Here is a 26,604-nt window from a genome sequence, read left to right on the forward strand (position 1 = left end):
CATGTCTAATTTTATAGAGCTTTTCGAGGATATTACCAGGAAAGTTGATGAAGGCAAGGCAGTTGATGTTGCCTGAGTTGCCTTTTGCAAGATACTTGACACCATCTTGCATGTGAAGTTGGTTGCGAAGGTTCTGTTGCCTGGCATTCAGGATGATGTAGTAAATTGGATTGGATTAGTCATTGGCTTTATTGGAAAAACCAGAAAGTGGTTGTTCAGTGCCTATAAAAAATTCACCCCCTCCCCCCACTTCGGAAGTTTGCACGTTTTCATGTTTTATTTGTTTACAACTTTGAATCATTGGATTTATGTCCAGTTCTGGTCAGCTCACTATAGGAAGGATGTGGAAGCATTGGAAAGGGTACAGAGGAGATTTACCAGGATGCTGCCTGGTTTAGAAAGTATGCATTGTGATCAGAGATCAAGGGAGCTAGGGCTTTAGTCTTTGGAGAGAAGGAGGATGAGAGAAGACATGATAGAGGTGTACAAGATAATAAGAGGAATAGATAGAGTGGATAGCCAGCGCCTCTTCCCCAGGGCACCACTGCTCAATACAAGAAGACATGGCTTTAAGGTAAGGGGTGGGAAGTTCAAGGGGGATATTATAGGAAGGTTTTTTACTCAGAGAGTGGTTGGTGCGTGGAATGCACTGCCTGAGTCAGTGGTGGAGGCAGATACACTAGTGAAGTTTAAGAGACTACTAGACAGGTATATGGAGGAATCTAAGGTGGGGGCTTATATGGGAGGCAGGGTTTGAAGGTCGGCACAACATTGTGGGCCGAAGGGCCTGTACTGTGTTGTACTATTCTATGTTCTATGTTTTGTTAATCTTTTGACACTGATGAACACCAAAAGACTCTTCTGTGTCAAAGTGATCTAAATTAATTACAAATACAGAACACAAAATAATTGATCCCATGAGTGTTCACCCCCTTCAAGTCAGTATTTAGCAGATGCACCTTTGGCACCAATTACAACCTTGAGTCTATGTAGATATGTCTCTGTCAGCTTTGCACATCTGGACACTGCAATTTTTCCCCATTCTGTATAAAACTGCTTATGCTCTGTCAGATTCAACTTCCGTCACAAATTCTCAAATGGATTGAGGTCCAGACTCTGACTTGGTCACTCCAGGACATTAACTTCGTTGTTTTTAAACCATTCCTGTGTAGCTTTGGCTTTATGCTTGAGCTCATTGTCTTCCTGGAAAACAAATCTTCTCATAAGTCGCAGTTCTCCTGCAGGCTGCATCAGGTTTTCCTCCAGGATACCCCTGTATTTTGCTTTATTCATTTTACCTCTACCTTCACAAGCCTTCTGGGGCCTGTTGCAGTGAAGCATCTCTACAGCATGATGCAGCCACCGCCATGCTTCTCAGTAGGGATGATGTGTTTTTAATGATGTGCTTACGTCAAGCATAGCTTTTAGTCTAAAGGCTATAGAGCTCAATTTTGGTTTCATCAGACCATAGAACCTTCTTCCATCTGACTTGAGAGTCTCCTATATGCCTTCTGGAAAACTCTAACCGAGATTTCATGCGAGTTTTTTTCAATAATGGCTTTCTCTTTGCCACTCTCCCACAAAGCTGTGACTGGTGAAGTACCTGGGCAATAGTTGCATGCGTAGTTTCTCCCATCTCAGCCACTGAAGCTTGTAACTCCTCCAGAGTTATCATAGGTCTCTTGGTGGTCTCCCTGCCTAGTCCCCTCCTTGCACGGTCACTCAGTTTTTGGAGCGTAAGTCCATCACCCCTTGAAGTGGTCAAGAAGGCATACAACATACTTAATCAGTTGTGTATAAATATCAGGAAATCAAAACTGTGTGAAACTTTGGGTTAGGACACTTTGAGAAATGTGTGCAGTTTTAGTTGCCACGTTACAGGCAGGATGTGGAAGCTTTGGAGAGGGTACAGAGGAAATCCTCCAGAATGTTGCCTGATCAGAGAGTATTAACAATAAGGAGAGGTTGGATAAACTTGGATTGTTTTCTCTGGAGCGCCAGAGGTTAAAGATATATAAAATTTTGAGAGGTGTGGATAGAGTCCTTTTCTAAGGGAGCAAATGTCAAATATTGGAGGGCACAGCTTTTAGTTTAAAGAAGGAAAAGTTGAAAGGAGTATTATAGGGTATGTTTTTTACACAGGTAATTGCTTAGAAAGCATTGCCAGAGGAAGTGTTGGAAGCAGAGACTATAGCAACATTTAAGATGCACTTCGATAGATACATGAATAGGGAGAGAAAAAGAGCAAAGTAGACCTTGTACAGGCAGATGAAATTTGTTTGAATTGTCATTATGGCCATTGTAGACATTATGGACTAAAGGGTAAGTTTCTGTCTGTACTGTTCTTTTTCTATTTTCAATGCAAGTTAAGCTCTGTTACCATTTTGTTTTTTTTCCCCAATGTGTTTTTATAGGAAAGGTAACCAGGTGTGCTGTGTTATTTTAATGCAAATTTAAAATTTCAGACCCTGGAAAACTGAAATAAAACCAATGTTGCTGGAAATGTTAGTACATCAGGCATCATTTTTGGAAGTCAAAATAAGTCTGTGGTGTCCTTCCACAGGTGCTGCCTGTCCAGCTGAATATGTCCAGTGTATTTTATCTTGGAATTAATGGGAAGAATAACAAGTGGAATTAATGCGTGATTAGTGTAAATGAGTAATTGTAGTCTTGGTGGGTAGAAGGTCTGTTTTGTGCTATATTTCTTTATGAGTTTGCTATTGAACAATAGTATTGAGCAGTCTTATTGTACAATCTTTTATCAAGTATAGGTAAACAGCTACTGTGTCATTCCTGAAATAAAGTAGCTGAGCATGACAGCGTGATTTGTTCAATTTGAAAGAAATACTGTGTTGAGGAGGCAGATCTAGAACAGTAGCTTCAGTAGTGGCTTTTTAAAAAAAATTTCAATAATACGAACTATAACAATTTGGAACGGATTGAGTTTTTAACCTAATTTAGTGAAATTGTAATATAATATTTTATTGTGAATAAATTTTACAACCTTTCAAAGTCATTTTAAAATTTATCTTGGCATTTTGTTCTGTTTTCATTTAATATGTTAAAAGACTCCAACTCTAATTGCATAATATTCACAATTTATGATTACCAAGCCTCATCTGATCATGCCAATTACTTACAATTGTTCTAATTGCCCAGTAAAAAATGTTTGAAACTAATTTACACTTAACTTGGGTCAGAAATACTCTCAAGTTGCTGCATTATTGTTGTATGCTGTTGAGATCACTCCATATGAGAAGATGCCAAATTAAGCCTACTGTTGATTTTATAATGCTTAAAATTGTTCTTCTAGATTGAGTTCCTCTAATCAATTAATTGCTTTCCGTTGAAATAATTGCTGACAGATGAAGCTGGTTACGTTATGCATAACTCTTTACCTTATGGCATATTAACATAGCTATGTAAAGCCAGCATGTGTAATATGAGTTACACAACATGAGGAGTGGAAATGGATTTGTAATGAGAGCTGAGGGTATTTCCATACTGTAGGAATGAATATTGCTTCCAATCATGTCAGTATAATTGAGATAATTGTCAAGGGTGAGTTAACCATTGGTAATTGTTCGGAATCTGAATTCAATTTGACAATTTCTAATAATTCTTGCTGATTGATTATGGTATTTTGTAGTTTGATGCTATTGGTTCAGATTTGACTTTTGAAATAATAAAAATAATTCCCAAGAATCTTTTATTTTCCATTTCTGATCTGCAATTTTTTTTATTTTCACATCAAGTTGGATAATTATTCAGTTAAATAAAGATACAGACTTGACAGTGATGAAGATATTTCACTAGCAGATGTAAAGAAATTGTTAACATGAGAAGTTTAACATTAACCGTATGTTCAAAATACATGTCATTATCTAGATGTGATTAAATCATAGTCAACAGTGAACCTTATATCCTGATGTGGATAATAATTTGCAGCTGTTTTTCTGCACCTGTTTCCTGTGTAATAACAGAATTTAGTTGAAATGTAAAGACTAATTTGTCTGTGGCAATTTTGTGTATTGAGATGACAGGTTATGACTATTTATTGCTAATATACAATGTACTTGAAATGAAGTATTGTCATTTCATTACAGTTGACGGAAATGCAAACAGAGAGCAGCTATTACAGCCCTCAGAAAGTTAAATCCAAAGAAGTGCTTTGCTGGGAGCAAGAAGGAACTACTGTTGAGGTATTCATCAATTTTTTGCCCAAAGTTATATCAAAGCTTCCTTTGGTAGCATTTCGTCATTTATGTATTAATTTAGCATTATCTATATGGAAGTATTGAAGACACATTTAAATGTGTTTTCTGAAATGTCTATATGAGAAAAACATCAAAATTACTTTGATTATTTTGCGGATGGACTTCTATTTTATGAGCTGACAGATATGTAGAAATCTCTGTAAAAGTAGCAAGTGCCAATGAAAATCTATTGTTTCCATTAAAAGTAGGTGCAATGTTCTCAATTGGCAGTAAGATTTGTGAGAAATAGCCAAGGGTGAAGTCATTATTACCCTTTGTAACATCAGACTTTCATCATATGTTGAGATAAGAGGTTGAAATCTGGCTTTGAAACTAAATTTATTATGCAAAAGTTCAAAATCATAATGAAACAGAATTTGGATAAGACTGAATATGTTTTATTGAAATAAGTTGTATATATAAAGTGATGTGACAATTGATTTTATTGGAAGTTCATACAATTCACAATTTAATATTTAATATATTTAGGTACATGGTTAAGAATAGCCAATGGCGAGAACTTTTGTCAGTGAAAATCAATACCACTCAATGAATGTTATTTATCATTTTACTATCTTGATCTAAAATGCTTCAAAGTATAAGGAAACAAGACCCATTGTGTGTTTAAGATGTATTCTCCTTATTTCCTTTGGAGGAAATTGTGCTGAAAAATATAATATTTTGGTAAATTCTATTTTCCCAAGGTGCCAGTAACTTTTTCCATAATCCTTGCTGATTTGTCAGTAGATCTGGTCATGTTTATTTATAATATAAAAGGGCACAGCCTTTGCCCATGCCTATGCTTGTAGGTGGTGCTGTTTGTGTTCATAATGTAGAGCTCCAAGGAATGCTTTTCAAGAGCAAGAAATGCAATATGTGATAACTAGGAGGAGTTGGATTCTGAATTGCATATCATTTTTAAAGCAGCATTTTTGATATTTGATATTAATTAATTTCCATCATCCTAATTTAGAGGAATAAGAAGTTTCATGCAATCAGAATCAGGTTTATTATTCCTGATATATGTTGTGAAATTTGTTCTTTTGAGATAGCAGTATGGTGCAATACATAAAAATTATTGTAAGTTAAAGTTAGAATTTATAAGAAATAGTGCAAAAAGAGAGCAAAATATTGAAATAGTGTTTATGGGTTAATAGAACATTCAGAAATCTGATGGCAGAGGGGAAGAAGCTGTTCCTGAAGCATTGAGAGCATGTCATCAGGCTCCTATACCTCCGCATTGATGGAAATAATGTAAAGAAACATATGCTAATGGATGCCGCTTTTTTGAGGCATTCCTCTTAAAAATGCCAACAATAGACCTAGTTGTGTTTACAATCTGATTTATCTGATCCTGTGCATTGGTTCCTTCATGTTAGATGGTGATGCAACCACTCAGAATGTTCTCCACAGTACATTTGTAGACATTTTCTAGAGCCTTTGGTGACGTACCAAGTCTCCTAAACTCCAAATGAAATATAGCTGCAGGCATGCCCTTCTTTGTAATTGCATCAATATGATGGGCCTAGGATACTTCTTCAGAGATGTTAACACCCAGCAGCTTGAAGCTGCTCACCCTTTAATGAGAACTGCGGTGTATTTTCCAGATTTACCCTTACTGAAGTACAGAATCAATTTCTTGGCCTTACTGAGTTTAATTACAAGGTTGTTGTTACAACACCACTCAACCAGCTGATCTGTCTCATACCTGTATACCTCCCTGTCACCATCTAAGACTCTGCCAACATTAGCTCTGTCATGGGTGAATTATAGCTGGCGTTTGAGCTGTGCCAACCCAACAGTCATAGGTATACTGAAAGTAGAGCACTGGGCTCAGCACATATTCTTGAGGTGTGCCAGTGTTGATTGTCAGTGAGGAGGAGAGATTATTTCCAATCCACAATGACTGTGGTCTCCTGACGAGGAGGTCAAGGATCCATTTGCAGAGGCAAGTACAGAGGCCCAGGTTTTGAAGCTGGTACTGAGGGGATGAAGATGATGTTGAACACTGAACTGTAATCATTAACCAGCAGCTCGACATAGGTATTGCTGTTGCCTAAGTGATCTGAGGCTGAGTGGAGTGCCAGTGAGATTGCATCTGCTGTAGACTATGAATCAGGGTTGAGGGGCTGCAAGGTCTGTTCCTAATTTGATGTCTTAGTTGCTCAGGGACACTACTATTAATTATTAGTGTTATGAATTATTAAATTGAGAAGTAATGAATTTGTGGACAGTAACTAATTTTTATTGAGAAATATGTTTTTTTATTTCCTCATTTATATTGCATAGGGAATTTGTATCTATTAACTTTAGGTCTATTTTCATCTCATCTTAGGTCTATTTTTCTGTACTAATTCTTTGTGTATATGTTTTAGAAAATGAAATTAGAGTCTTGATGAAGGGTCTTGGCCCGAAACGTTGACTGTTTATTCCTCTTCATAGATGCTACTTGTCCTGCTGAGTTCCTCCAGTATTTTGCATGTTTGCATGGATTTTAAGCATCTGCAGAATCTTTTATGCTAGAGATGTTCTTTCTTGATTGAACATACAGCACTTAATATTTTAATCACAATATTTCATCCTATTTTTGTCAAGGTGCTGATGATGGGAGAACCTTTCTTTGATTGCCAAATGGGTTTTGTGGGCTGCAAGGCTTTTTGCCTTAAGGGAATAATGGGTGTGAAGGATTTCGAAGACACTGCAAACAGATCTGAAACTGTAAGTAATTGAACCAAACTTTGTGCGCTGGTAGCTTTTATAAAATATCTTGAAAGTATTTTTTTAACGGGGTTCTTTAAAAGACGAAATCATAGCTGACCTGAAAATACCTGTTAAATCCCTGCTTCTCTAAGTGTAGATTAATCCTATTCCTCGGCATGTTTTCCAGTAACTTTACTATCCCTGACATTTACCATTTTAATAAGGTTACCATATTTGTTGTGAATTGTGTGACTAATGAACATTTGAAAATTGCGGCAATCTCTTCCTACACCAGGCTTGCTTTGGGGATTTATCCAGTTTTAACCCCACAAAGACATCTAATATGTCCTCTTCAATAACAATTCATTCTAGATCTATTAAGTAAGTGTATAAAATCATGAGGGGTATAAATAGTGTGAATGCACACAGTCCTTTTTTTTTCCAAAGGAGTGGTAATCAAAAACTCGAGGGCATAGATTTAAGGTGAGAGAGGAAAGATTTAAAAGGTAGTTTCTTCACACATGTAGATGGAATGAGTTGCCAGAGAAAGTGATTGAATCCAGTATAATAGTACTACATGAAAGGCAGTTGCATAGACACGTGGATAGGAAAAGGTGTCAAGGGATATGGACCATTGTGGGCATGCGTGGTGAGCTTTGATGGGTATTTTGGTTGGCTAAGATGAGTTCTGCCTATGGCTTGCTTTTCATGGCTGGTTGGTAGGTTACCTGGGTATGAATGTGGGTGGTAAAATCTAGGGGTAGTGGGTGGGAATATGGAAAGAATATGTTGAAGGGAACATTATTGAGGGAATGGGATTGTTCTGAGAGCCTCCTATATCATAAGGAAAAATGGAAGTATGATTAGGAACAGTCGGCATGGCTTTGTCAAAGATTGAATTTTTTGAGGGTGTGACTAAACACATCGATGAAGCTAGACCAGTAGATGTAGTGTATATGGATTTCAGCAAGGCATTTGATAAGGCACCTCATGCAAGGCTTATTGAGAAAGTAAGGAGGAATGGGAACCAAGGGGACCTTGCTTTGCGGATCCAAAACTGGCTTGCTCAAAGAAGGCAAAGAATGGTTGTAGACGGGTCATATTCTGCATGGAGGTCGGTGACCAACGGTGAGCCTCAGGGATCTGTTCTGGGACCCCTTCTCTTCGTGATTTTTATAAATTACCTTGATTAGGAAGTGGAAGGATGGGTTAGTAAGTTTGCTGATGACACAAAGGTTGGAGGTGTTGTGGATAGTGTGGAGGGCTGTCAGAGGTTACAGCGGGACATTGATAGGATGCAAAACTGGGCTGAGAAGTGGCAGATGGAGTTCAATCCAGATAAGTGTGAGGTGGTTCATTTTGGTAGGTCAAATATGAGTCCATAGGATACTCAAAGCTGCTACGCAGGTTGACTGTGTGGTTAAGAAGGCATATGGTGCATTGGCCTTCATCAACCATGGAATTGAGCTTAAGAGCCAAGAGGTACTGTTACAGTTATATAAGACACTGGTCAGATCCCACTTGGAGTACTGTGCCCAGTTCTGGTCACCTCACTAAAGGAAGGATGTGGAAACTGTAGAAGGGTGCAGAGGAGACTTACAAGGATGTTGCCTAGATTGGGGAGCATATCCTTACAAGAATACGTTGGGTAAACTCAGCCTTTTCTCCTTGGAGCGAAGGAGGATGAGAGGGGACCTGATAGAGGTGTATAAGATGATGAGAGGCGTTGATCATGTGGATAGTCAGAGGCTTTTTCCCAGTGCTGAAATGGCTAACACAAGAGGGCATAGTTTTAAGGTGCTTGGAATTAGGTACAGAGTAGGTAAGTTTTTTACACAGAGAGTGGTGAGTGTGTGCAGTGGGCTGCCAGTGACATTGGTGGAGGTGGATTCGATAAGAGACTCCTGGATAGGTACATGGAGCTGAGAAAAATAGAGGGCTATGGGTAACCCTAGGTAATTTCTCAAGCAAGTACACGTTTGGCACAGCATTGTGGGCCAAAGGGCCTATATTGTGCTGGAGGTTTTCTGTGTTTCTCTGTGTTACTCATAATTCTGAGCGATAAGTGTTTGTTACAGAGAATCCATTTTTTAGTTTCTTTGGTAGGTTTGCTAGAAAAAAAATACATAAGTATTCCTCTCAGTGGAATGCCTTTGGTTCATTGTTAACTTTGCCAGTTAATAATAAAAACAGAAAATGCTGTAAATGCTCAGCAGGTCAAGAGGATTACGTAAATAGAGAAATAGGGCTGGTGTTTGCACGATTTTTTGGATTTATTTCATATTTCTAGCACCCGCAGTATTTTCCTTCTACCAGCTAATAGCCTAAATTTTGTAAATAATATACTGCAGAGCAGAACAAAATATACAGGCAGTATTTGGAAGGAGAATCTGTTTGCTATTCACATGTATGTCTCCTGCAGGAAACTGAAAGTTTGGCTCTTGGTTAACTAGGTATAGGTGGATATTAAATATCAGCATGTCATTTACTGGCCAAGTGGTTCAGGCATCGGTCTAGTGATCTGAAGGTCACTAGTTCGAGCCTCAGCTGAGGCAGCGTGTTGTGTTCTTGAGCAAGGCACTTAACCACACATTGCTCTGTGACAACACCGGTGCCCTTTCCTTGGACGACATCGGTGGCTTGGAGAGGGGAGACTTGCAGCATGGACAACGCCGGTCTGCCATACAACCTTGCCCAGGCCTGCACCCTGGAAACCTTCCAAGGCGCAAATCCATGGTCTCCCATGACTAACGGATGCCTATATTTACTGTTATTTATAGATGAGAGGAATATTAAAATCATATTGTATTTTTAAAGTACTATCAAGTTCTTAGGAAGTTCATGAAATTCTGAAGGCAAAATAGTATCAATGATTATGGTAAGTGATCAATACTGCCACTTCTAAACATTGCACCAAAACTGCCCTCCTCTCCCACATTCACTGGCACTTTGCTTCAGTGTGCAGCCTGCTGAAGTCTAGCTGAAAAGGTTGGTTTCATTGCACTAAAAATACTCAGGAAATGTCAAAAGTCATTATTTTTTATAAATAAACATGAACGAAATACCTTAGGAAAAGCTATTTGTGAATCAGTTCTGATTTTGTGAAGCCTACTGAAAGATGTAGTTTCAGACCAGAGCAATTGGTAACTTGGCAGGGAGTCATTTCTGTTAAGTTTCTCATACTTTTGTCATTTTAATATATTTCTCTCTGAAAATTGTATTGCTGCTTATTCTCCAGGCACAGAGACTGCAATTGCAGGAATCTAAAGTAACAAGCATTCTGCTGGAAAAACTTGGCGGGTCAAGCAGCATCTGTGGGAGGAAAGGAATTATCAATGTTTTTGGTGCTGATGCAGTTATCAACCCAAAACACCAACATTTCCTTTCGTACCACAGATGTTGCTTGACCCACTCAGTTCTTCCAGCAGAATGTTGCTCTCATCTTGATTGTTTTCTCAAATTCAGAGCTTTTGTTTTTATTTTAATTTCACTTTGGATCGAAACTAATGCAACTTATGGGAGAAGAGAAGGTAACATATTTAATGCTGCAAGCCTTGCATATTTTATATTTTATCTTTATCTTTAAAAATAGTTTAAAGATCTCTTTCTTCCCAAGTGTTGAGCCATTTCTGAAGTTGTTTCTTTAGGCAGCTTGTGCAAATCTTCGGACACAGTTCTAATGTGATTTTAAATTGGTTAATGGATGAAAGACAGAGTTGGAATAAGCAGTTCATTTCTGGGTTGGACAGCGGAGTACTGTATTAATTGGTACCAGGGCCCCAGCTGTTCACAGTAGTATGTCATTGATTTGGATTGGGGATCAAGTGCAATTTACCTTAGATCTCTGCTAATACAGAGCTATGGGTGATATGGGTTGTGAATAGGATGCAGAGAGACTTCAAGGGAATGTAAGCAGTTTAAATGACTGGACAAGGACATGGCAGATGGAATATAATATGGAAAATGTGGGGTCATTCACTTTGGTAGAAAGAAGGAAGGTAATTTTTAAAGCAGTGTGAAATTAAAGGTATGGGTATGTAGTGAGACCTGGGCATCCTTGTACACAAATGGTTGAAAGTTAGCTTTCTTGTACAACAGGAAACTTTAAAGGCAAATATCATGTTGCCCTTTATTGAAAGAGAAGTTAGCTACAAGAATAAATAATGTAATTACAAAAGGCTCGAGTGAGATTGAATCTGGAATGTTGTACACATCTATTCTCACTGTATTCTGAAGGATATACTTGCAATATCGGGAGTGCAGCAAAGGTTTACCAGATTGATTTCTGGGTTGGATGTTTTTTGAAGTGAAGTTAAGCAGGATAATTCTTTCAGGAGAATGAGTGGTAACCTTGTTGGAAATATACAGTATTCTTGGTTGGTTGGTGGGGGGGGGAGGTTTCGCGTGTGCATGTGTATGTGTGCGCATGCGCGGGGGGGGGGTGGGGTTGGTGTTGGTGGAGGTGGAAAAAGGACCAAGGTGAAAAGTAGAAATTATATGTTAATGTTGGGTGGTGTGGAAGTGAGAATCCTTTAAGGATGTGTTTCCATCTTAATGCTAGGTTTACTCTGTAATGTTAGAAGTTGATTGAAAATGAAAGGAGAGAACTATTGGAATGTCTATGTCTCTCAAACTTTATGGTCTGATTGTAATATTTTAATTAAATTTTACGTCTTAATGCAATGGATTCTGGTTAACTGGGCCATCAGTTAAACGGGACACCCACTGATTTGGGACAACTCTGAAAGAACAAAAATGAATTGAGAAAATAGCTTGGATTCCCTTCGTTTATTTGGAAATCTATGCCACCTACTTGGGGCAGGAGACTGTGGCCAAATAGTTTCTAACTAGCGTCAGATGTATGAGCCCTTTAGCTGTTACACACTACACTGTGCTTCAAATGAACACCATTTTTAAATAGCATTAGTTGCGTGTGCTTCCGTTTAAAAAGCAGTAATTTTGTCACTGATATTTGGTGAGAAACAAGCATTAAGGCAATTCAGAGCTGTTTTGCTCACTGCAGTTTCAAGCATTCAGGCATAGAGATGCCAGAAATGGCTGGTGATTGAAAATTAAACTATTTTACTACCTCAGCAAGTTAGGACCTACGAGGAATTAAAAGGTATCAACAATCATCCAGAATGTTACAATGTAAATGAAGATTTTGCAGATGCAGTTGTCATAAGCATTGTATGAAGGCAGTCAATTATTTGGGTGCTTGTGCTGATTTTGTTCATTTTCGCTCATTTTTCATTTTCATTTTCAGCACACATTCAGCTCTCACCTGTGGCTCCAAAGAGCTGTTTGTATGCAACAATGTGCACATTCCAGTACAGTGCTTCGACAGGTGGGCTAAACCAGGTGAGGGTAGTTGGCAGGCTTTATACCCCGGTGAGGTAGGGGCGTGCCTGTCGTATCATGCTAAGTTAGCTCTGGTGGACTGGATGGATAAGATCAACAGTGAGATCCAAAGGCCAAGAAGGAGGTCCTACCACACAGTATGGAGAGTGAAGGGCATGATGAGGCACTGAAGAAGTCATGGTCAACCACTACAACCAAGGAAGACCCCAGTTGTGATGACCTTCCTACCATTGGACTTATGAGATCAAAAGAGTGGAACTGGCCCGGTACTTTAAAACCTCTCCTTCATAGATTTCTTATCATCATTGAATATAACAGGTAACCACCAAACCAACTATTAGGAACTAAGACACAGTTTTATCATACTGTAAGGAAAAAGGAAAAAAGGAAATTGCCTTTTAAGCTCATGAGAGAGCACAGGCCATCAACTTTTTGCTGCTGACTCTTCTGTAGCAGGCAATTTCTTTTTTATGAGGTCGAGTTGCTAGCTGGACGCTCAACCCAGCACGGATAGAAAGCGTGCCAAGGGAGCCGGTTGGAGGTCCTTGATAATGGATGCTGCCTTTCTGAGACACTGCTCCCTAAAGATGTCCTGGGTACTTTGTAGGCTCGTACCCAAGATGTAGCTGACTAGATTTACAATCTTCTGCAGCTTCTTTCGGTCCTGTGCAGTAGCCCCTCCATACCAGACAGCGATGCAGCCTGTCAGAATGCTCTCCACAGTACAACTATAGAAGTTTTTGAGTGTATTTGTTGACATGCCAAATCTCTTCAAACTCCTAATAAAGTATAGCTGCTATATTGCATTCTTTACAATTACATCGATATGTTGGGACCAGGTTAGGTCCTCAGAGATCTTGACACCCAGGAACTTGAAACTGGTCACCCTCTCCACTTCTGATCCCTCTATGAGGATTGGTATATGTTCCTTTGTCTTACCCTTCCTGAAGTCCACAATCAGCTCTTTCATCTTACTGACGTTGAGTGCCAGGTTGTTGCTGTAGCACCACTCCACTAGTTGGCATATCTCACTCCTGTATGCCCTCTTGTCGCCACCTGAGGTTTTACCAATAATGGTTGTATTGTCAGCAAATTTGCCGATGGTATTTGAACCATGCCTAGTCACACAGTCATGTGTATATAGAGAGTAGAGCCGTGGGCTAAGCAAACACCCCTGAGGTGTGCCAGTGTTGATCGTCAGCAAGGAGAATATGTTACCACCAATCCGCACAGATTGTGGTCTTTCAGTTAGGAAGTAAAGGATCCAGTTGCAGAGCGAGGTACAGAGATCTAGGTTCTGCAACTTCTCAGTCAGGATTGTGGGAATGATGGTATTAAATGCTGAGCTATAGTCGATGAATAGCATCCTGACGTATGTGGTTGTGTTGTCTAGGTGGTCTAAAGCCATGTGGAGAGCCATTGAGATTGTGTCTGCCATTGACCTATTGTGGCGATAGGCAAATTGCAGTGGGTCCAGGTCCTTACTGAGGCAGGAGTTCAGTCTAGTCATGACCAACCTCTCAAAGCATTTCATTATTGTCAATGTGAGTGCTACCGGGTGATAGTAATTAAGGCAGCCCAAATTATTCTTCTTAGGCACTGGTATAATTGTTGCCTTTTTGAAGCAGGTGGGAACTTCTGTCTGTAGCAGTGAGAGGTTAAAAATGTCCTTGAGTACTCCCGCTGGTTGGGTGCACAGGTTTTCAGAGCCTTACCAGGTACTTCATCGAGACCTTCCGCCTTGCGAGGGTTCACTCTCTTTAAAGACAGCCTAACATAGGCCTCTGAGATGGAGATCACAGGGTCATCAGGTGCAGCAGGGATCTTCACAGCTGTAGTTGTGTTCTCCCTTTCAAAGCAGGCATAGAAGGCGTTGATAGTGAAGCATCGCTGCAATTCATGCTATTGGGTTTGGATTTGTAGGAATTAATGTCTTGCAGACCCTGCCAGAGTTGCCGTGCATCTGATGTCACCTCCAACCTCATTCAAAATTGTCTCTTCACCCTTGAAATAGCCCTCCCCAAATCATACCTGGTTTTCTGGTACAGGTCTGGGTCGCCAGACCTGAATGCCACAGATCTAGCCTTCTACAGACAACGTACCTCCTGGTTCAACCATGGCTTTTGGTTTGGGAATATACAGCAAGTCTTTGTGAGCACACACTCATCCACACAGGTTTTAATGGAGTCAGTAACAACTGCAGCATTCTCATCCAGGATCGAAGATGGATTCCTGAATACAGTCTAGTCCACCGATTCAAAGCAGTCCTGTAGGCGCTTCTGTGCTTCCCTTGTCCATACCTTCTTGGTCCTCACTACTGGTGCTGCAGTCTTCAGCCTCTGTCTATACTCAGGGAGTAGAAGTACAGCTAGGTGATCAGACTTCCCGTAGTGAGGGCATGGAATAGCATGGTAGGCATTCTTGATGGTGGTGTAGCAATGGTCCAGTGTGTTGTTTCCTCAGGTATTGCAAGTGATCTGTTGATGGTAGTTGCTTAGTGATTTTTTTCAGACTGTCCCGGTTAAAATCTCCCAAAACGATGGTGAAGACGTTAGGGTGCGCTGTCTCATGCATGTTGATCCCATTGCTCAGATCAGCTAAAGCCTGCTTGACGTTGGCCTGAGGTGGAATGTAAACTGTTATCAAAATGACCCCAGAGAACTCCCGTGGTAGGTAAAAAGGATGGCACTTTACTGCTAGATATTCCAGGTCTGGTGAGCAGAATTGGGACAGCACTGATATATTTGTGCACCAAGAGGAGTTGATCATGAGGCATATTCCTCCACCTCTGCTTTTGAGAGGCTCTGTAGATCCATCCTGACGGTGTATAGTAAACCGTCGATCTGGAGCGCTGCTTCCGGTATGGAAGGGGTTAACCAGGATTCCGTGAAACAAAGGACACGTGCGGTCCTAATGTCCCTCTGATTCAGCACCCCAGCTCTGAGATCATTAATTTTATTCACCAGAGACTGCATGTTCTCCAGCCAGATAGTCGGTTTCGGGAGTTTAAAACCCCGTTTCCTTAAACGCATTTGTAGCCCTGATCTACACCTCTGTCTACTCCGAGATGTCCTCCATGGGCACTTCCCACCACAATCGCTGTTGTTTCCATCGATTTTAAGCCGCGATAGTTTGTTAAAAAACATTAAGACATCTTTGTTGACTCTGCTGACCTAGGAAGCAGTTGTGCTTTTTAACTGTATCAGGCTGAAATGGGAATATTTAATCGTATCCATTGAGAGTACTGCTGTTACTCGAGTCGTGCCTAGGCGCCCCAGAAGTAATATCCACTTTGGTAGGAATAATGGAAAAACAAAATATTATTTAAAAGATCGGGAAATATTGATGTAACACCCTGGGAAAGGTTTCACTGCTAATGTAATGGTCTTTCTATAGAAGCAGTGTTTGGGTTATGGATAGAGTTAACGGATGCTTTGGAATGTGAGTTGTCCAATGATGGGAGTGTGTTTTTCGTGCTGTGTGCCTGACACCGGGGTGATCTGGGTCTTTTGTTTGGTGGGAAATGAAAAGAAAAGATGCTGGAGAGAAGTGGTCGTAGGGCTTGACCCGGAGCGGAGCTATGATCCAGTGAAGGCCGGGGATATCGACGGAGGACTGGCGAAGGGGAAACCGTGAGCTCTAACTTGTGCACATTAGACTGTTACATTAAAATAGGCTATTTTGTTTTGCTTTTTCTTCACTAACCCTGTAGTCAAATTAAGTATTATAAAGCTAAATCGTTTAATTGTATGCGGTGTACTGTTATTTCGTGGTATTGATTTGTAACAGGGTAACAAATCACGCAGCATCCACACAAACAGGGGGGTTTCGGGGTGGGCTCGCATCTCAATCTCCCACGTTTGGCGGGGCCAGTGATTGTCTTCCCCAGACTTACACAGCCGACAGAACTGGAGTGTTTCATTGATGTAGCAAGTGACATGAGTCATTGAAAGTAAATGTATTGGTAAAAGAAATGATTAAAGTTCGAAGTGAATATATGTCACCATTAACAGTTCTGAGTTTCATTTTCTTGTGGACATGTACAGTAATTACGGGAAAAATAAGACAATCAACGAAAGATAACCCCCAGCAGGACAAACAACGATTGTGCAAATGACAATAAACTGAGCAAATACAAAAAGTACGACAAAAAAAGCAATAAATATTGCGAACATGAGATGACGACACTTCACCTGCAAACCGACTGCGGTCGTCTTTTGTTTCCGGTGCTCCTGATGTAGCCTCCGCTACATTGGCAAGACCCGTCGTAAGTTGGGGGACCACTTCACTAAGTCCTCCGCTCCATCTGCCAAAAGTTGAACTTCCCAAATGCCAAACAATTTAATTTTGATTCCCATTCCCGTTCCGACATGTAAGTCCACGGTCCCCTCTTCTGCCAAGATGAGGCCACCCTCAGAAGCAACACGTTATATTCCATCTGGGTAGCCTCCAACCTGATGGCATGAATGTTGATTTTACCTTCCAGTAAAGAAATTTCCCTCCCCCTCTCCTCTTCCTCTATTCCTCACTCTGGCATTTTACCTCAGCTCACCTGCCTATCACTTCCCTCTGCGTCCTCTCCTCCTTCCCTTTCTCCTCTCTTATCATATTCCTTCTTCTGCAGCCCTTTATTTTTCCCACCCACCTGGCTCCCCCTATCACCTTCCAGCTAGCCTCCTTCCCTTCCCCCTACTTTTTATTCTGGCATCTTCCCCCTTCCTTGTTGGTCCTAATGAAGCATCATGCAGCATCTGGAGATATTTGTCTCCATAGATGCTGCTTTACCTGCTGCGTTCCTCCAGTGTTTTATGTGTGTTGCTTTAGATTTCTATCATCTACTGACCTTCTTGTGTTTGTGATGAAGAGTCCTTGAAAGTGAGTCCATAGAGATTATGAGAAGTCAATGATGGGGTGAGTGAAGTTGAGCAAATTTATCCCTCTGGTTCAAGAGCCTGATAGTTGAGGGATAATAACTGTTCCTGAGCCTGGTGATGTGGGTCCTGTGGCTCCTGTACCTTCCTCATGGCTGCAGCGAGAAGAGAGCATGGCCTGGATGGTGGTAAGGAAGCAAACAGCATGTTGGTCTTTATGTCAAGATTTTGAGTACAGGAGCAAGGATGTCTGACACAATTTGTGAAGCATTGCTGGAACCCAAATATAGTGTGCAATATTTTTCTCCATATTTGAGTAAAGATGTTAATGGCGTTGTGAGTACAATGAAGGTTCTTGCTGGGAAAATGAGGCCCTCTGTGGTTGTGGTTAACCATGGATATTGCGACATAACAAGCCAGTACGCAAGCCAGGGCAATATGATAAGGAGCACAAGCTGTTGCCCATGCAGCAGGCTTCACCTCTCCACACAGATAATGAGTGCAAATGAATGGCAGAGATGGATACAGTTTGGCATCAGCAACATTGCAGGAGTTGCCAGTTAGCGTTGAACTGAATGTAGGACTGCCTTAGGGACTCCAGCTCTGGATCTTTCCTCGGGGTTTACTCCTGAAACCTTCCCTATGAGTGGGTGTAGCTGCATGGCAGTGGAGGTTTGAGATCAGTTTTCTGTCTCTTAGATGAGTGCTCGCCACGGCTGACAAGCCCCATCTGCTTGAAGCAACTCGTTTGCAGGCACCAATAACCCACTTTTGCCCCTTTTCCTGTCAGTAGAAATGGTTCAGCTGGACTTGGGTGCTAAGCCACATGTTGAGGCCAGGAGCTGTACTTGGTTGTCCGAGGCTATCTGAGATGCACACCACTTGGAGCATTTAATAGGGATTAGGAACTTATCCCCACTATCTCCCTAGCTATCACAACCTTAAGGAACCGAGAGAAGGTGGGACTGTAATATAAGGAGAAATGGATTGACTAAGCCTGTATTGACTAAAGTTAAGAGGAATGATAGGAGGTGTCTTTGAAATGGATGAAGTTACAGGTGGGTTGCATGAAGAATGTTTCCCCAGGATAGAGGAATGAGTACCAGGGGCAAGGGTAAGACATTTCGGACTGAGTTGAGGAGAAATTCCTTCACTAAGTGGGTAGTGAATGTCTGGAATTCTCTGCTCCTGAGGGTGTTGTTGGCCAGGTTATTTTATATATATTTAAAGTAGACATAGATAAATATTTGAAAGATGGAGATTCTCGTTTACTGTAGGGTTATGGGGAGTGAATTAACACCTAAGAGGAGTTGAGGCTGTGATCATATTGAATGGTGGGGCAGGCTTGAAGGTCCAGGTGGCCCACTCTACAAGAGATAGAAAAATAAAGAGATCTAAAGGGTATATGCACATTTTTTTTAAAGAAAACGGGAGGCTTGTGCTACAATTTAGGAAAGACATGCAGACTTTGGAGAGGGAGCAAAACCTGCAATTGTTTTACTTGGAACAGAGGGAGTTCTGAGGAGATCTGACAGAGGTGAAAGAGAAAATCTATTCCTATTGGTAGAGTGGTCAAGGACAAAGGAACTTGGATGACTGGCTAAAGGACCAATGAATTGACTTGGAGAAATACTTTTTATGCAGTTTGTGGATGTGGTTTAGAATGAACTGCCAGGCGAATTAGTGGAGGCAGATTCAATTGTAGCATTCAAAGGGAGCATTCGAAAGGAAAAATAAATCAAGGCGTTGGGGAGAGGGCAAGGGAATGAAGTCAGCTGGATTGCTCCAACTTAGAGCCAAAATAGTTTCAGCAAGCCATTCGGGCTCCACCTGTGTGGTAACAGTTCAGTGTGCCTGTGATACACAAGGCCACATCAAATAACAGAGAATATGCTAAACTTTATATTAAATAAAAACAAACTAGTGAGATAATTGAAAAAATAATTACCAGTGCTTCCCTTTGCTTCCTAATTCATGGGCTCAACATCCCCAATAAAATTGGACTTCTCTGAACCTATGCCAGGTGTAACCCAACATATGGTCATATAGGTAATTTCTCAGCGTGATGCCGGAGAATCCTTGTAAAACTGCATCCTGCTGCTAGACATGTGGAATCCACACGGGTGTAGTGATAGATGCAACACTCTGATGCTGTTACTGGGTTGAATGTTCCTGCACTTGTTCCAAATGTTCCAAATCCTTAAGACCAGGATTAAATGACTGACAGAGTCTTCAATTTGCAGTTAACTCCCCACATATTCTAAGTACTTGTTCTCCCGTTTATCAGAGTTGAAGTAAGTAACTATTATTTTTTTAATTGAAACATTTTAATTATGCATGTTTAGTATTGACTTTGCTTATACACATATGAACGCATTGGATATTGATAATTGCCTTTTTCAACTGGATCAATTAAACCCTAAGAAAAGAAAGTTCATAATCTGGCCTTTTGATTGTTGGAAGCTTTGAATTTAAATACTGCAATTAAAAAGCTTGTTGTTAAAATAAATATTTACAATGAAGTCTGAACTACTCATGACTACCAAATATATGCTGAGAAATAATTTATGATTTTTGTTGTAAACCCAATAACTAAAATGCTTTTACTTTTGCACAGGAAACCTGTTTCTTCAGTTGTGGTGAAAGTTTGAACAGCAAAGGATTAACATACCTCACCAATTCTCTGTTTGATTACCGAAGTCCTGAAAATAATGGTATCAGGGACGAGTTTATTTTGGATGCTGCTCAACACAAGGTCAGGTCATATTTTATAACTATTTTATGTTGCAAGATTCCATTTTAAATGTATTACATGATATATTTAGAATATTTTTTATGGTTTTTAAAACAAATTTTAAGTCCTAAAACTATGGTGTCATATAACACTACAAAAAACACGCCCTTCAGCCTATCTAGTCCATGCTGAACCATTAATCTGCCTAGTCCCATCAACCTGCACCCAAACCATATCCCCCCCATTCATGTCCATATCCAAATGTTGAAATTGAACTCGCATCCATCACTTGTGCTGGCAGCTCATTCCACATTCTCCCCACCCTCTTGAGTCAAGAAATTCCTCCTCATGTTTCCCTTAAACATTTCACCTTTCACTCTTAACCCATGACCTCTAATTGTGGTGTCACCCAACCACAGTGGAAACAGCCTGCTTGCATTTACCCTATTGTTTCCCCTTCAAAATTTTGTATACCTTTGTCAAATCTCCCCTCAATTTTTTATGTTCCAGGGACATATGTTCCAAGGTCATTCAACCTTTCCCTACAACTCAGATCTTCAAGTCCTGGCAACATCCTTGAAATTTTCTCTGGACTCTTTCAGTCTTATTTACATCTTTCCTGTAGGTACGTGACCAAAGCTGCTCACAATACTCCAAATTGGGCTTCACAAACGTCTTAGTACAATTTCAGCAGAACACATCCCAACTCCAGTACTGTACTCAGTACATTGATTTATGAACTCCAATGTGCTAAAGCTTTCTTTACGATCCGATATACTGTACCTGTGATTCCAATTTCAAAGAATTGTGGATCTGTATTCCCAGATCCATCAGTTCGACCACATTCCTTCGTGGCCTACTGTTAATTTTGTAAGACCTATTCTGGTTTGTCCTCCCAAAGTGCAACACCTCACACCTGTTTGCATTAAATTCCATCTGCTATTTTTTAGCCAATTTTTCCAGCTGGTCCAGATCCCACTACAAGCTTTGATCATTTTTCCCGCTGTCCACTATACCCCCAATCTTGGTGTCTTCCACAAATTTCCTGATCCAATTTAAAACATTATCATCCTGACCATTGATACAGATGACAAACAACAGACCCAGCACCGATCCATGCGGCACACCACTAGTCACAGGCCTCCAGTCAGAGTGGCAACCATCTACAACCACTGTGTGTCTTCTCCCATGTAGCCATTGTCTAAAACAATTTACTACCTCCTTTTGAATACCAAGTGACTGAACCTTCTTGACAACCCTCCCATGCAGGACCTTGTCATGTGATCTGCCCTTAGTGATAATGTTCCTCAGGTATAAAGCTAATGAAAGAACACTGAAGTGTATGGATAATAAAATGAAAAGGCTGTTAGGATACTTTACATTCTCTAAGAAACAGAAAAACAGTGGCATGTTAGTTTTAAATAAACAAAATGAGGGTCATCTCAGTATTTGACAATGTTGCTTTATTATTCTCAAACAAAATATGGGCTTTAATCAATCCAACTTTCCAGTAAGATGGCTGCGTGCTCAATCACAGCCTTTTTGGGTCCAAACAAAGGTGTAATTTGTCGTTCTTTAAGCCTTTTTTTAATGATGGGAAGACACTGCTGTATATTATGAATATCAGGTATTGTAAGTCTACCTGACTAGCAAGTTTTTCAATAGCAGTGGAGCTAGACTTGTAGCCTGCTACAGCCATCCAAGAAGGAAGCTTTCAGAGGTCATGTGTGAGGCAGTGTACAGTCCAATGGGCTATCAGAAATGATTGACTTTGGCGTTTTTCTTGTGATTGCAACACCCTGCTGGACGTTGGTCATATAGAATACTGCAAGTCTGGTTCACTGGTTCATTGGTGAGAAGACTAGCTGGATTGCTTTTGTCTGCGGCTGCACTAATGCATGATGAGGACAGCTTTGGGCTTGTCCTTGTAGAAACGTGGCTCCAGGACAACATTCCATGCACCATCAATCCACAGGCCGTGGGAATCATGGTCTTGGGCGATATTGTTTATTTTTGACTGTATGTTTTCATGCTGTCATAATTATATGTACTATATGTGCTGTGTTCTGTGTGTCATTGTTGGTACTTCTGTTTTGCGCCTTTGCACTGGAGGAATGCTATTTCATTTGGTTGTATTCATGCGTATGATTGATTGACAATTAAACTTCAACTTTTAACTTACTTAAATCCACTAAGGGAGTGTATGTTTGTAAACTGATGCCTTGAAATGCTGAAGTTCTTCTGGTGAGATATTGAGCACTAGCAATCTAAAATGAGTGGCAAAGGAATTTCAAATCAGGCCCGTGTGTGTGACTTGATTTGCAACTTAAGTGTTGTTTTCATATGTCTAGGGTTTTTAGTATAATGCATTACTAACTATGGCAGGGGAGTTACCATTGGTATGTACGACCAGCTTGTCATCGATATTGGATGAATAGGGGCTTTTTCATGCGGATTTTTTTTAAAAAACTTCTTAAGCAACAGAGTAGTAGTGAAAAATTTCCTTTTGGCCTCAGGAAATATGGCATTCCTCAAGTTCAGTAGTGGAGCACTGTTCTTCTTTGCGCATATTGGTGAGTTGAACTTGGGTTACAGAACACATCATCAAAATTTTGAGATGACACAAAATATGGAGATATAATAAACTTGTAAGGTGGATTGTAATAGATACTCAGAAGTAGTTGACAATAGGAGTAGTCGGCCCTCCGTATCTGTGGAACCAACCGCTGATCGGGATAAAAAAAAAACCCTGTAAGTTCTCTCTCCAGCACTTGTTGTTTGAGCACTGTTCACCTGGCGTCTCGTTGGGTCGCTACTTGTGTTGTGTGCACCCTTTGTTTCTGTGAAAAAATGGCTCCTAAAAAGCAATTAAGTGGTCGAAGTAATTCCTCAAAGGCTAAGAGGGAGCATAGAGATGATTAAAAGTATTACTCGTTGTTTGAGCATTGTTTGCCTCGTGTCTCGTTCGTTTGCTACTTGTGTTGTGAGCAAGAGGAAGGAGTTTAAGGCTAGTAAGGAACGGCTGGCTGGCTATGTAAAGCGCTACAGCCTCAAGAACTTAAAGATCACGGGAGGATCGGCATCGCCTGATGCCGAGGCAGCATCAGCATTCCCAGAAGAGCCACGATGGTTGCGTCTGTACCGAACATGTACAGACTTTCTTCCTTGTCATTATTCCCTAAACAATACAGTATAACAACTATTCACATAGCATTTACATTGTATTAGGTATTATAAGTAATCTAGAGATGATTTAAATTACATGGGAGGATGTGTGTAGGTTATATGCAAATACAATGCCATTTTATATACGGGACTTGAGCATCCACGGAATTTGGTATCCGCGGGGGGTCCCGAAACCAAAGCCTCCACGGATACCGATGGCCAAATGTATTTAGAATGTGCAGGTAGGCACCAGTAGAAACTTAAAGCTGAGAAATGCAGAGAACAGTCATAGGCAGAATCTTGGATGGTGATGATGAAGTGTACGTGAGTAAGATAGATTGATTGATTGATTGATTGAGTGGTGTCGCAACAATAACAAAGTTAGTAAGATCAAGGAATTGATTCTGGACTTTAGGAAGAGGAAGTCGGCAGAACACACACACACTCGTATGCATTGATGGGTCAACAATGAAAAAGGTGAACAGCTTCAAGTTCCTGGGCATTAGTATGGTGGGCTCAACGTATTGATGCAATCATGAAGAAATCACACCAGAGGCTACACTCTATGAGAAGTTTGAGGAGATTTGATATCAAAGACTAGCCAGTTTTTACAGATGTACCATAGAGACCAGTCTGAGTAGTTGATGAACCATGGATGAACAGAGAAGTTCACCTCCTGCTCAAAGCCAGAGATTCAGCCTTCAGGTCTTGAGACCGGGAGACTTACAGCTTAGCCAGGGCCAACCTGAGGAAGGGAATCTCTCAGGCTAAACACATATACAAACAGAGGATCTCAGAGCATTTCAACTCCTCGGACCCCTGGCTCATGTGGCATGGCATACAGGTCATTACAGACTTCAAACCACCTAGTACTATGCCCCCTGCCAGCTCTGCTTCCCTCCCTGATGAGCTCAATTACTTCTACGCTTGCTTTGACCGAGAGAACAAGGAGGTCACCCTCAAAGCGGATCTCCCACCTGGTGAACTGCCTCTCTCACTTTCCACCCCCGATGTTTGCGCCACCCTGAGCAGGATGAATGTACGGAAGGCAGCTGGTCCGGATGGAATACCTGGCCGTGTGCTCAGAGTCTGTGCAGGACAGTGGGCCAGGGTCTTCATGGACATTTTTAATCTATCCCTGGCCCAGGCAGTTGTCCCCACAAGCTTCAAGATCGCCACCATCGTGCCACTGCCGAAGCATTCCACTGCTACGGGCCTGAATGACTTCCGTCCAGTTGCACTCACCCCCATCATTGCAAAGTGCTTTGAGAGACTGGTTCGATCACATCTGAAATTCTGTCTGCCGACTACCCTGGACCCCAATTAATTTGCCTATCGCACCAACAGATCACCAGAGGACGCCATCTCCACGGCACTTCACTCTGCCCTGACCCACTTGGACAGCCCCAACTCTTACGTCAGAATGCTGTTCATTGACTTTAGTTCGGCATTCAATACTGTGATCTCCTCCAAGCTGATCGCCAAACATCACCAGCTTGGTATCAGCTCATTCCTCTGCAATTGGACCTTGGACTTTCTGACCAACAGACCCCAATCAGTTAAGTTAGACAACCTCTCCTCCTCTACTCTCACCCTGAACACTGGTGTGCCTCAAGGCTGCGTGCTGAGCCCTCTTCTGTACTCCCTTTTCACCTATGACTGTGTTCCTGTACATGGTCCTAGCTCCATAATCAATTTTGCAGGCGGCGCCATGGTGGTTGGCCTGATCAGAGGGGATGTCGAGACGGCCTACAGGGACAAGGTCCAGCACCTGGCCGCGTGGTGTGGCGACAACAACCTGGCTCTTAACATCCAGAAGACCAAGGAGATCATTGTGGACTTCAGGCATACTAGGAGCCACACTCACGTTCCCACCTACATCAACTGAGTTGTAGTGGAGGCTGTATCAAGCTTCAAATTCCTTGGTGTCCACACTTCCGAGGATCTCACCTGGTCCCTGAACTCCTCCATCCTGATCGAAAAGGTGCACTAGCGCCTTTATTTCCTGTGGAGCATCAAGAAAGCTCACCTCTGTCCCAGGGTACTGACAGACTTTTACCGCTGTACCATTGAGAGCATACTCAGCAACTGCATCTCAGTGTGGTATGGCAATTGTCCTGTATCGGACCGCAAAGCAGTCCAGCGTGTGGTGAAAACTGCCCAGTGGATTATCGACACCCAATTGCCCACCATTGAGAACATCTACCATAAACGCTGCCTGGGCAGGGCGAAAAGCATTATCAAGGATGCATCTCACCCTAACTATGGACATTTTACTCTCCTCCCATCCGGTAGGCGCTACAGGAGCCTCTGCTCCCGCACCAGCAGGCATAGGAAGAGCTTCTTCCCTGAGGCTGTGACCCTGCTGAATCTCACACCACAGCGCCTAGCAGTATTGCACCCATATTGTACTGTCTCAGTACTTTTATATTTGTGTGCTGTAGCACTTACTTTTTATTGGCAGTTATTTTGTAAATAACACTATTCTTTGCATTTCTGGTTAGATGCTAACTGCATTTCATTGGCGTTGTACCTATACTCGGCACAATGACAATAAAGTTGAATCTAATCTAATCTAGTTGCATCATTGCCTGGTATGGAAGGTTTCAATGCACAGGGTAGAAAAGCTGCAGAGGGTTATAGATACATTCAGCTCCATCATGGGCACTAACCACCCCTCCATTGAGGACATCTTCAAAACTGGTTCTGTAATAGATTTTATAGGAAGAATGAGAAGACACAGAATAAACTAGTGGGGATAAGAATTCCATGGTAGCGTCGCAGTTAACACGATGCTATTACAGCCCTGGGCATTCTGAAGTTCGGTGATCAACTTTGGTGCTGCTCTGTAAGGAGTCTCTGTACATCCTCCCCGTGGAACGCATGGGATTTCCCTGAGTACTCCAGTTTCCTCCCACAGTCCAAAGACATACTGGGTAGGTTAATTAGTCACTGTAAACTGTCCCGTGATTGTGTTAGGGTTAATCAGGGCTGTGGGTTGCTTGGGCACTGTGGCTGAAAGGTCCGGACAACATCGCTAAATAAAAAGGGGTACAAGGGCAAAGAGATTGTGGGTGTCTCTGTATACTTTGTTGAATATAGCAGGTCAAGTTGATGAAGTGGCTAAGAATGCAAATGATATCCTGAAGTGCAAGAGCAATGAAACCATGATAAACATCTGTAACACACTGGTTAATCCATATTTGGAATATTGTTTCCAGATCTGGGTGCTGCTCTTGAATGCAATGCCTTTGGAGAGGGTGTTGAAGGGATTTGTGAAAATGATTCCAGAAATGAGAGCCTTCTGACATATGGATAGAGTGAAGAAGCTGGGGTTGTTCTGGCAACACAGGGCCAACTGAGATATCTGGTAAAGGAATTTGAAGTCATGAAGGGTACAGGCAGGACTAACAGCAATAGTGGAGGCAGATTTCGATGCTGTATTCAAACGACGGCTGAATATGTATCTGAAAGGAAATAATTTTCAGAGCTATGGGGAGAGAGCAGGGGAATGGGA

The 26,604-nt window shown here is 41.4% G+C and overlaps 1 protein-coding gene across 15 annotated transcripts in view; it reads left to right on the forward strand.

The window, feature by feature from the left end:
• Positions 1-26,604, forward strand: part of LOC140197714 (intermembrane lipid transfer protein VPS13B-like) — a 1,066,299-nt gene that overhangs the window by 181,340 nt on the left and 858,355 nt on the right. For all 15 annotated transcript variants that reach the window (XR_011886009.1, XM_072258131.1, XM_072258103.1 and 12 more), the window contains exons 9-11: positions 4,107-4,202; positions 6,852-6,974; positions 19,806-19,943. Coding sequence is in view for 14 of the 15 variants with exons in the window: in XM_072258131.1 (XP_072114232.1) it covers positions 4,107-4,202; positions 6,852-6,974; positions 19,806-19,943 (357 nt within the window). In the remaining variant the exon portion in view is untranslated. The remainder of the gene's footprint in view (positions 1-4,106; positions 4,203-6,851; positions 6,975-19,805; positions 19,944-26,604) is intronic.

This window comes from Mobula birostris, chromosome 1, assembly GCF_030028105.1.
Source record: "Mobula birostris isolate sMobBir1 chromosome 1, sMobBir1.hap1, whole genome shotgun sequence".
In the NCBI taxonomy this organism is placed as follows: domain Eukaryota; kingdom Metazoa; phylum Chordata; class Chondrichthyes; order Myliobatiformes; family Myliobatidae; genus Mobula; species Mobula birostris.